General features: G+C 42.7%; 1 protein-coding gene across 4 annotated transcripts in view; it reads right to left on the reverse strand.

Moving 5' to 3' along the window:
* pcsk5b (proprotein convertase subtilisin/kexin type 5b) overlaps nt 1–10033 on the reverse strand; it is a 46676-nt gene extending 36643 nt beyond the window's left edge. For all 4 annotated transcript variants that reach the window (XM_058389435.1, XM_058389437.1, XM_058389436.1 and 1 more), the window contains exons 1-7: nt 9504–10033; nt 5769–5873; nt 5386–5529; nt 3793–3936; nt 3460–3536; nt 1174–1262; nt 768–940 (exon numbers count right to left, since the gene is read on the reverse strand). In XM_058389435.1, the coding sequence (XP_058245418.1) occupies nt 768–940; nt 1174–1262; nt 3460–3536; nt 3793–3936; nt 5386–5529; nt 5769–5873; nt 9504–9683 (912 nt within the window). In that variant the 5' untranslated portion in view covers nt 9684–10033. The remainder of the gene's footprint in view (nt 1–767; nt 941–1173; nt 1263–3459; nt 3537–3792; nt 3937–5385; nt 5530–5768; nt 5874–9503) is intronic.
* Between the last annotated feature and the right edge of the window lie 2472 nt (nt 10034–12505).

A 12505-nucleotide genomic window follows, 5' to 3' on the forward strand; every position in this document is an offset into this window, starting at 1 on the left:
CATTCATTAGATTGCAATTGCAGGTTACATTTGATAATAGCTCTCCTTCTACTAAACCCTTAACCCAGATGGAAAGAAATGACTGTTTCTCTTCGTCTCAGTCTATAACTTAAAACGGGCCACCGATGCTGCTTCAGGGAATTCATATTCTGTCTAAAAAGAATTCAGATTGGGTTGCCAGTATAAGGTAGCACACAAAATGCATACCTAAACCACATCAAACCAACCATCGGTCACAGGACCCAGACTAATTACCGGCACACCAAATTATGACTCAGACTGCATGAAGTACATGAGTAAACTTTGTCTCTCACAGGCTGGATCCTGTCCACCAGCTGGTTTTATTCTGCCCTCTAGCTCATAAACTTCACCAAGCGAAAGCGACCTAACGTGCAGTTTGTGCAATATCCTATACTTGACCAAACCTCGACAAAGAAAGCAACAGAAAATACCCCTCAACTCCTACTTGTCAACTTCTTCGAGTGCCAATTCTTTTCCAGTTTACACAATGACCTCAAATCAACATGGCGTCAAAATTAAACACGGTAGCCCTTCTGTTATGCTGCATTAAATCTTACGTTACTTTAAATATATGTTGAACTCATTACAGTTATCTTGCTAACAAAAGACATCGAGACATGTTTCCCCTGCTTCCTTTGTAGTATGCACCAAGGTGGAATATATGTCTTGATGTGTTTGTAGGTGTATTCATAGGTGTAAGTTGTGTATCCAGGGGAATTAAATTAAACATATAAGCAGCTTTTTACCTGGCGGATGCCATTCTCAAAGGCCTGTCTGGCAAGTGCTGCTGGCCCGTCTACGGTTTTGCCATCATCATCTGGTCCCCAGCTAGCACTGTATATATCAATGTGCTGCGGCTGCAAACTCAGTGACCTTGCCTCCACCATGTCCGTCACATCTCCATCCAACATTCGCACACCTGACGGACACAGACATGCACTTAAAGAGGAGCCTTGAAGTTTGTGGAGACAAGTTTTAAGACGGTACTTAATGAAGGAGCGATAAACGCATGTAAATTAGCAACTGAGACTATGTTAGGCCACACAGTGACAAATTCACGGTTCTGAGTGTGAGTAAAGACCAAAAGAGAATCAAGAAACGGGATGCGAGCAGAGTGCAAGAAAATAGGTGACACAAATGTAGAGCACTCACCCCCAATCTTGGCGTTGTAGGCAATGCCCACAGTGCAGTGAGAGTTGTTGGCAGATGCTGCCACTTCCCCAGCACACCGTGTGCCATGCCTGAAGAGGACACGAGGGTATATATATATTTTAGGATATACACACAGGCAGAGGTCAGAGATCATATGCAAACTACTAACCACTGCAACACGTATTCGGATAGAAAAAGAAAGAGAAGCTCCAGGGTTAGTGAGGCAACAGCTGTGCTGAAACTAAACATGCTCCTTTCGAGCCAAGTCGGCACAAACGCACTGGCTAAATATTTGAGCGATTGAGGGAAAACATTCTAGAGTTCCCCAGAATCTGTATGCGGAGGACACATGGAGACATTCCTAAAGGGAAGGCTGACCCAAACTAAGCCCACAAAAATCAAAATACGACAACTCACCAGGAAAAAAAAAAGGAAAAACACCAAGAAATATCTTATGAAGTCAAGGTCAGAAAGAGAGTGCATTCCATTGTGGAACCTCCAGCAGAGAACAGCTGCTCAGAAAAACTCATGCTGCCATGGTAACCAGTGTCTCAATTCTGAGCCATTTACAGGGATGATTAAGAAAAAAAAAATCTACAATGCCAACACACACCAGGCCAAGTCAGTGTCCAGTCACCAGAGCAGCGATCAGTCCACCGTGTCAAAAAGCTCAGTAGACACAGATCCATGATTACATTGATTTTTCCGACTAAACAGTACCAAGGCATTAACTAAATATTAAGGGTCAAGATCCAAAGTCTTTTCCTCGTATGTGCTTTACTCTGCACTACAGTACTGGACTGAGTGTACACTCACATCTGCCAGAAGAATACAAGTCAAATGAGAAAAGCAGAAACACACACACACACACACACACACTATGTCATCCTGTTCAGCCTACGCAGAACAACCTGGACATTACCTTCCGGAGGCCATAAACACACAGCCACCAAAACACATTTCTTAGACCACGACTCATGTCTCTTATCTCGATTATTAGTTACATTAGTATAAAAATTTGTACATTAGCGTGTATTACCACTGTCTTTTAGCGCATTTCAATCCTTACACATCTGGTGTATTTATGTAGGATACTAAGCAGCTTCAGTGCAAAAGTGAATGAACAAATAACTATCTTTAAATACATGCATAAATTATATATAAAAGCCACTGGCATACATCTCTATTGTATACACACATCATATTTCAGCAAGATTTATATTTGTATGGATTAAACTAACATAAGCGTTAAATGAAGCAACATAAGTGCATGTGTATATATTTCTGAGCAGGTCAGGTTGTAACCATTGTGCTTTGCTGCGTCCTAAAACATTCAATGATATTTTCCTATATATTATCAAAGATTCGATTACACTAATGTAAACCTAAAAAAGAAAGTCACATTAGGCATTAGGCATTAAACATTTATAAAAACCAACTGTGCCAAACCGTCTAAACACTCCTCATTCTCCGAGTGCCTTATTAGCAGCTTTGAATGAAGTATTCCTTTAAACTAAGCAGACATCCGGCACAAAAGCATACTCCCAAGCAGACTATATTCTATAGAACATGTCCATACACGCCATGAAGAGCTCCTTCCAACCACACACTTCCTCAGATCAAGCGGAATAGGTTCATATTCTCTCCTAAAACAAAATCTCCTCAGGCAATGGAATTACTTATGAATAGTTGCATTGCACCTTCTAATGGTTTAAGCACTAAGAAAAGACAGATCTGTATAGTCAAAGTATCGCAAGCGGTGATGATAGAGACACAGAAGAGTGAATGGCCTTTAACTTTGAACTTGATGAGAAATAAAAACCCGACTGATTTCTACATTAAAGTTGAAATAGAAAGAATCAGCTGCAGGATGGTAGTTTCGTGGATAGTTTCAGAACCATGTAATGAAACTCCAACAGAATGACGTTGGTGCTGAGGACGTAAACCTAGGCCAAGCTTTTTGGCCCAACCTTCCAAAAATGCTGGGATGCCATCTGGCACCGGCTCACACACGCTGGCAGAGTAGAAACCACAGACTAACACACAAACACACAGAGGAGGAGCATCAATTTCATTACCCTGGCCCCCATCTCTCTCTCTCACACACACACACACACACAGCGAGAGAGCAAATATCTACAATTCACAACTAAACAACCTTCTTACTTTTTGTACACACACACACACACACACACCACAGAATTGCTTTATAAACACACACTTCACACAGGTTAAGTAGCTCAAGTAGTGGTGTGCATTTACATTTGCCCAGTGCTGCACTCTTACTTGTTTTCATTGCTGGCATCGTATCTGGGCATGGGGTCCAAGTCATTTCCATTTACATCATAACTGGCCTGGTTATCCTGTACATTGGAGACCAAAGAGAAAAAAGAAAAAAAAAAAAGAGAGAGACTAAGGCTTACTGTAGTTAAAAATGAAACAAAAGTGTTGGCCAAGTCGATTGGAACGGGAAACTGGAACAAGCTTTATTTGTTTAAGATACAGTATAAGATCACTTTTAGGAAGAAAATAAAAAAACAACAACAACATTGTATTGTATAGCACAAAATGATTTAACTCAGCACTTTGTGTAGCTCAATCTAGACGTGAACTACTCACGTAGTTTTGTATAAGATCGGGGTGGTTCCGCTCGATGCCGTCATCCAAAATAGTGACCACTACATCTTTCCCTGTATATCCTCTCTTCCAGGCACCGACAATGTTCATGTCTGACTGGCAGTTGTGTATGTTGTCATTACAGTGCTGCCAACACACAAAACAGAGAAACAAGTTAAGGTTATATCGAGTTAAGGTACAGATTTCATACAGATGAGCAAACTATTTTTTTTATGTGATGCGTTTGGACTTTAAGTCTATACTAAAAGTATAGAAGGAACCGTGTATTAAGAAGAAAAATGTTAAAAACGCTGCTTTTCGGAGCAGTGCTACGTTCGTTGCTTAATTTAAGTAAGCGATTACATTATCTAGTATATTGTGACTAGACAGTGTAGCATTAGCAGACAAAACACATTCTTCTGGCTTGTGTTTAGAACAGACCAGCTTTCACAAGTCAAGTTTATTTGCTCTCAAAGTACATCTCCCAGGAATCCTGATGGATGGCGATGTCCAGGTCAAAGTATTTATGTTATCTGATTTACATTAACCATTGACAGAAAACAGAAGAGTGCAGCTACTGCATTATTGTTCAAGGTGACGATCAGACATGCACGATAACTCAACAAGATCATTTTAGTCAACAGTTACTGACCTGACCGCACTAGAACTTCTCCAACTGTCGTATAGCAGCAACAACTAAAACCCTGCTACAAATGAATACTATACATGAGAATTGCATGAAGGTTTAGGGCTTAAGACAAACTAGGGTAAAGTGCCCAGCTACATCCAGAACATTTCAGTGACCAAAGAACTGAGTATTTCTGCAGTAGGAGTATTTCTTACTCATAAAAAAATAACTTGTGGGAACATCATTAAAAAACAATGCATGAGTAAAGATGTATTAAATTGGTATTAAAACCCATTTTTAGACCAGAATGCTTGGATTATGTTTGGATGTGCCTCCGGTCAGTCATTTTATAGACACGTTGCGGACCACCATAGATCCGTGAACATGAGTGGGGAATGTCTAACTCACCTTATTCTACATTCACACATATAGAAACTCACAGCGACAAAACATCTGGAGACTAGATGTTGAGGAAAGCGCCTTGCCACAATGATTTCCAATGTGACTGAAGACAGGAGAGCACACGCTGCTTCTGCATCCCATGCGAGATGATGTATATATACACTTGTTATTAGAATTTTCTATATAAACACCCTCCCTCCGTAATGTTCCTTGAAATGCTTGGAATGCTAGTTACACAACCCACTGATAAGCGTTATAACTACGGCAACGAGTCGAAGGCAAACCTACTACGTAAAGCAGCCGGCAACTTACAGTGAAGAAATCAGCGCATGTGCCTAATCTTTGATAAAACCACATGAACGGATCAGGACGTCACTTAAATATTAGCCGTGTATTTAGTTTTGACGCGATGCTGTATTTCTGTGCCTGACATTTGCAGACAAAGCACAATTAAAAGTTTACTATCATTTCAAGTTTGTCAAATACTGGTGCGAAATACTTTTTGCTGAAGCGGCTACATGGGTACACTCTGAAAAAGAATTTGGCCTGTGGTGTGTTATACTCACTATGTACCACATGGAACTCCATTTAGCATCGTTGAAGTAGATGGAGTCAGCCTGGGCTGCGCTGGGCTTGACTGGACCTGGATACAAGGGTTTATAATCTCGCTTTACCCTTCTTTTTATCACTTGCTGCTGAATCCATTCCACCTAGGAGAGATCACATTTATTACTTCTTCAGTTCAGATCTTTTGTTAGAAGCAGACCTGGTTCTAAATGTTAGTGCAAGATCACTGAGGATGCTCCGGGCGCACTAAATTTTATACGGAGTCACTAACCAAATTAATATTCGATTCACATCACCAACATAATTATTTTTTTGGCTATATGACAAAAACATAGAGCACACTATACACCCAGGTGTGTTGTCGCCATGGTGATGGCCTGACCTTTGGTTCCATGGAGATAAAGCTGTGTGTGCCGCGGCTGGAGAGCGTCGACCTTTTTATCGTCCGGCTGTGGAAGAAATGGTAGTAGTCCTTCAGGTCGCCAATCTGTAAGAACAACACAAGCCTGTCAGGAAGATCTTTAAGAACACAGACAAGGAAAATCTTTACGTAAACAGCATAAAAAGGATGAAACTGATATAAATGCATTCAAATCACACCAAACTTGAACGGATTTAAAAACAGTGGATATAATATCAGTGATGGATTAAGTAAGTAGGCAAATCTTCACACTTTGTGAAGTTACATTAGAGCAGGGTTTCCAGTCCTGGAGACCCCTACAGTTTTCACTACAATCCTGATCATCTAATTTTTTTTCATCTTTTTTACAGGGCCAGGTGTATTGAGAGTAGGTAAAAGATCATGTTGGGAAAGAGTTCACGGAAGAGATCTGCATCTACTGCTGTATGACAGTATGGTAAAAATGCTACTGTCATATGGCCATCATTTCTTCTTCATGCCTCATAGGTATGTGGGCCCTCAAGTGCACCTTGGAGTTACCTGCATAACAAGTGGAGATGACAATCATCTCTTGACAGCTCCAGTGAGTGTATTTTGCACCTTATGAATCCATTTCAAGCAACGTGGCTACGAGCTTAATTTTAGCTTGCTAGCTACAGTATCCATCAATCTGCCATACTAAGCAACAGAACAGTTCAAAGCGGATTCCCCTCAGCTTGGTCTCAGCGCTTATACCTTCAATGTTCTGTCTCCCTATTGCCAGCAATTTCCAAGCCTGTGAAAATTTGCCATTAACATGGTTGAGTGATTCTCCCTAACCACAGCAAGCCATAGCTGGACTCCGCTAACACATATAGGGGCCAGAGTTGGGCCTCCCTCCATTTCCCCACATCTCTGCTGAATGGGGCCTCCCGGATTACTGCACTGCCATGACCCCTCTTCCCACAACTCACTGCCTAGCAGGCCTCCGAATATGTGCTGCTAGGATGTTGATATGTTGCTTATAGCTAGCGTACTACTTCGCCTATCATGATATCTACCGAAGCAATCGGCAATCCATTCTTCAATTCCCACATCAACCACCACCCAATGACTCGCAAGCTTGTGACGTAATTCTGCTTGTTAACCTGGTATTTATCCAAAGCTGAACAGATTCACTGACTCCCAGTGCAGCAACAATAATCATACAGACACAGCACACCCGGCTAGCAGATTTAAACCATGCTTTGGAATTGAAACTGGCCTACAGGTGACCAACATGGACAACAATGACTGATGAACAGAGAAAGAAGCCAAAAACATGACCAGAATCTCTTTCTAGGCTTTTAAATAACCTGGCATCAGCTAAACTAAAATCGTTGATCCTGTAGCTAAAGCTTAGGCCTCTATAGAGAGCTCCTTATAGCCCAAGAAACGATTTCCCAATTTTTGCCATGTCTGGAACCACACCTTGGAGACATTTCCAGTCTGACAGTGAACCACAATGTTGTTCGTGTCATGCCAAGGTCAAATCGACTCACTGTGGTTCTTCCTGGCAGAGCATGACAGTCCACAAGGTCAGGATGCACTGGCCCACAACTTGCCCCACATTGCACAGAAACACATGGTCCTGAAGTCACTACGAAGCGCCTACGAGTCACTGGTATCCAATAGTGCCCTAGTGTTATATTACTGGGGACTGAAGCTTCTCACAGAGCTCAAATATGGGACCTCCTTTTCTACTGGAGCCCCTATAAGACACTAATCTGTATTTTGTAGTGATCAGCAAAGAGTTGCATGTCTTGGCAATACCTTGCCTTGGTGGCCTGATGACTCTAAATGTGACAGTGTGGTTGCTCTACAAAAAGACACATCACCCACTTCTCTTACTGATCTCAGACGTCTAAGAAGTGCATCACCTGTGGATCATCTGTCAGCAATAAATGACACAGGGAAGTCCTCTACACAAACAGAGACTGGACCACTGGGTGGTTACTTGTTGTCCAGAAAACCACAATTATATGAATAACTAGCATTTTGTGATTATCTTTTTCTGTAATTAAATAAAGCAATGCTTACACCTAAACATAACCTTGGATCTTTTTTTGGAGCATTTTTATTAGGACTGGATGACCATGAGGACACTGTCCTGTCGTTATGATGACACCTGGCCCTCTTTGGGCCTCATAAATGGCTAAAATGCATGCACGCACAAACGCACACAGTATGTGTATTCCACGATTTTGGGGGAGCCCTGCAAGCCACGAGATGGGGCCAGTAGACATCACACTGAAGCTTTGTAGAAGGGGGTAGGGTGTGAGGCAGGAAAGAGTGGATTTCAGCACAGCAAACTGTAGGAAACTGCTGCTGGAATAGATGCCATTTAGTTGACATTTTCCTTTAAATAGCACATGGGTCTCGTAAGAGAAATTTAGACCAAAAATAGACTCAGGTAATTAAAACTAACAATGCAGATTGTTTTCTTTTAACGACTTGGGAAGGTACGCACATGCCACACTCTGAATGACTACTAACAGTGGGACCAAGCAATCACAATCCTGCTTATCTTTAATGACCATACATTGATTTAACTACCATTTTAACTGCCTTGTTTTTTTGTGTTTTTTACTTCCCTTTATTTAAAACTTTAGGGTGAACAATCAAACACGGACTATGCAACATCCGTGAATCATTACTTATTTCTAATTCATTGTTAGGCAGAAGACCTGTAGCATCTAATCCCACAAACTTCAGCCTTGAGGAAGGGAAAAAAAAAAAAAAAAAGAGTGATTTGAACGTTTAACACTGATCTGAAAAAGTGACGTACATAAGGGACGTCTTACGGTCCAGTCAAGTTTACGCAGGACAATCTTTACAGCCTTGTACTTTGCCTTGCTTGTAATTTTCCCTTTAGACCGACTCGTCAAATAAAATGTTATGTCAAAGGTTTTGCAAAAGACCCAAAGAAACTCATCGACTCAAGAGTCACTGCCCCCTATAAAAGCTTTAGAAATGAATCCAGCAAACGGACATACAGTAGCCAAAAAGAATTAACACATGGTCAGCTGTCATACAGCTCAAACACAACTACTAATGCTTGCCTTACTTGCTGTGAACAGATTTTACTTTTTTCCCTGAGATAGCTGAGATCAATATCACAATCTCAGATCTGGCTACAGAGAGACCCAGTAACCCCTATTTCCAGATTACATCACACTGAAACATTGTAGTCTGGCAGTAATATGCACATGTGGCTTGCTAAATTCATTCAGATGAGGGTTTTTTTTTTGTTCTTTAGATGTCAAGCCATTCACTTTAAACGGCATGGCCGGATTTGAGTTCAGTAGTTTTATTGACCACTCCATGTGGGTAGAGAGCCGGTTGGTGAGCACCTGTTGGTCCAGAGATCAATAGAGAGGAAGCGTTTGCTCGCTTTGAGGTGACAAAAAAAAAAGGAAGAGTTTTGATGGAAAAGCCTGGGAGGAAATTTGGAGATTTGAGTACTTGCAAGAAGAACGAGGCTTAATAAGAGGAGCGGATGTGGTCCAGAAATGTGTGAAACTAGGAGAAAGTTTTGGATAGGAGCAGCGTCGGGCCGTTTAAAGTAACCCCTAGGTTTTCTCCCCCCCCATCTTTTATATCCGAACTTAACTCAAAGTGGCAACGAAAAAAAAAAGACACCGGGGAAATAATGACGGGCTCGAGAAGAAAAAAACGTTCAAAAAGGGGAAGTCTTACCTGGCCCAGGTTCGAGTAACCGTATCTGCTTGCTATCTGATCGGCCACCTCGCTCCCGCCGGCTATGCGAACCGCCCAGTGGTTGGTGTAGACGCGAGCTCGCGGACACGCGAAGCCGAAGCACAGCGCGAGGAGGACGCACAGCGAGCCCAAGCGCCGCAAAGCCCCGTCCACGACCATGTTTATTCCCCGCGTCCGCTCTTCGCTCTCGACTCCCGCTCAGGAAAACAGCCAAACTTGGTCTTGCCGCAAAGCAGGGATTCTCATAGAAGTGCGCGCTTGACCTCCACATATACTCCAAAAGAGAGCGAGAGTCGAGGAGCTCGGAATCCTCGGTTCGTGTGTGTGTGCGCGTGCGTGCGTGTGTGTTTGTGATGTTCAGCCCTCGCGGCGCATCGACCGTTTAGCTGAACGCCGCGGTGCTCTGTACTCCGACGGTGAGCCAAGTGTGTTTTGCGCAGCTTCGGTCAAATTTTGATGCTTTCAAGAAGACGGTGCCGTTAGTTCGCTCTGCCCCCCCCACCCCTCCGGTTTTTTTTTTTTTTTGGTTAAAGTGGAGGTAGGGCTTATAGCGCCTCCCTCAAATAACTAGCGACACTCCGTGGAGTAGCTTAAGGGAAACGCGCCCGCGGGCTTTAAGTAGCCTCCGCAGGGTCTTAGACACACACCCGGTATCGTCCATCAGAATAAGGACGAAAGATTTCTACAACTGCCCCTGACACTACACTCTCAGCTCCTCATGTGTGTGCTAAACACCATCCAGAAACTTCAAGTGATTAGTTCAGATTAAGAGCTGTCTGTGTTGAGTTTCTGCACATGTTCTCCCTGGGGTGGTGCGGGGGTTTCTACTGGGAGCCTCCTAAAAACATTCCAGTTGGAATATGTTACGTTGAGGGTGATGGATTCTTGTTTTATGATCTATGAAGTCACACCTGAACGATAGTCAAAGTATTACTCTTTTTTTTGTTATCATTATTGTGTGTGTGTGTGCATGGTGCCCTGTGCTGGACTGGTGTCCCATCCAGGCTCTTTCATTCCAGTATAGGCTCCAGATCCACCGTGACCTTGACCAGGATTGACTAGATGCTTAAGATGACCACTGTCGCCACATATCCTTAGTAGTCGATAAATTACACCACCTTACATTTACACTCACTGGCCATTTTATCAGGTAATCCTACCTCATAGGTGCTCTTTGTAGGTATTCGGTTACAGTGAAGTGGGATAATCAATGAGGAAGTATTATTTTCAGTACAGCAAGCACAGCAGTCATACCGATGTGATAGCACCATAACGGTAGATGTCGTGCTGGTGTGAAGCAGTATTGTTGAGATTTTTAAACATCCCCATTTTCACTGCTTGAATGCACAAATGGCCACTTTACAGCTCCGGGGTTCAAACCTGAACTCGGGTTATTGTCTGTGAGGACAGTTCTCTCTCTATGTTCCTGTGTTTCCTTCAAGTTCCTTCCACCGTCCAAACACATGCTACACACTAAATTGCCCATGGGCGTGTGTCAGTGCGTGAATGTGTGTAGTCATGGCGCTCTGTAATGGAACTGGTGTGCCATCGGCGGGTGAATCCTCCTTCTCTGCCCTCAGTGTTACTGGAATAGGCTCTGGATCCACTTTGACCAGGAGGAAATGACTACTGAAGATGAACAAATTTTGCTGGTGGGTTAAAAAACCAGTCCACTAACCAAAAACATCCAGCCAAAAACTGTGCATGGAAAAAAAAAAAAAAAATGCTACCGCTGATCAATGTACAGCTAATTACCAAGCAGATATGTGTGTCTGGAAAACGGAAATTTTTTTGGCGTATAATCTGTTCACTGGGTTGGAAGGCATTATTCACTTTCACTATTCAGTTGAAGGCACCTTTGAGAGCGTTACTTTCCAAGAGTGTTAGGATTCCCTGTGATGCTGCATGAATAGATGCACTTGCAAAGCTGCACATATCTCAGACAAAGAAAGTGTTGGCCCTCACTCTCCCAGGTTGCTAGCAGAGAACTAGTCAATTTGGGAGGTATTCGATAAAATGAATACGCAAACATTAATTAAAGATACTCACTAGCATATCACTTCTGGATTGAGAATGGTCCACCTCCATCCGGTCATCATTGGGCTTAGGGTGAACTTTTGACAAACAAGGTCAAGTTAGCTTGACAAATTGTGCCTGTGAACCTAGATGATGAGGTTTACTTCATTAAAAAGATCAAGAGAGTAGATATATGTTGCTTGTACCTAAACTGTCTATTACTATTTAATATGTAGTACTACTATTGTTCGGGGCATCAGTAGGAAATATTCCCATTTGATTGATTGTTTATTTTGGTAACAGTTGCCTGGTTTCCTCGGACAGCACACGCAAGGGAATCTGAGGCAAGCAGTTCCTTCTACCACAGAAGAACACATTTTTTTTAATTCCCTTGCCATTAAAGGGACGCCGTTCAGTGCGAGAGTGTGCCAGTGTGATTTAAAGCAGTGAAAGCATTCACAGGTGAAAGCTGTGTCAAAGCAAAAAAATCAACTATCCAACTCACGCAGGAAGCAAACAGTCTCATTCAGACCCGGCGAGGATGGCTAGGAGTAGGGGGTGGGGGTGCTAGGGGTAGCAAATCCCGCGTGACAGCCCTTTACCTCGAGAGCCAAACTCCCCCCACTCCCCTCAAGTGTCTCCCTTTTGTCTATAGTATCCCAGGACGGCTAACAGTGACAACTCACCCCCGCACAGCCCCTCAAGCATTCCACCGCACATTCCTACTGCTGCCGCTTCCACACGACGTCTGTGATTTTGAGAAGAATTAAAAGTGAGGTCCCCCCCCCCCAAAACAACAAAACCCAGCAGGTCATTTTTAAATACACAGTCTAGACCAAAAAAAAAAAAAAACACCTCCTCTGGATATTTTACTTGGCTAGGGAGAATCTGGCCTCCAAAAATACTTGGGGAAAATCCTTTTTAAAGAGAGGCCCCCTTTTTTGCTCAATTAGTGTGTAGCTTTA

Source organism: Hemibagrus wyckioides, linkage group LG05, assembly GCF_019097595.1.
Source record: "Hemibagrus wyckioides isolate EC202008001 linkage group LG05, SWU_Hwy_1.0, whole genome shotgun sequence".
Lineage (NCBI taxonomy): Eukaryota > Metazoa > Chordata > Actinopteri > Siluriformes > Bagridae > Hemibagrus > Hemibagrus wyckioides.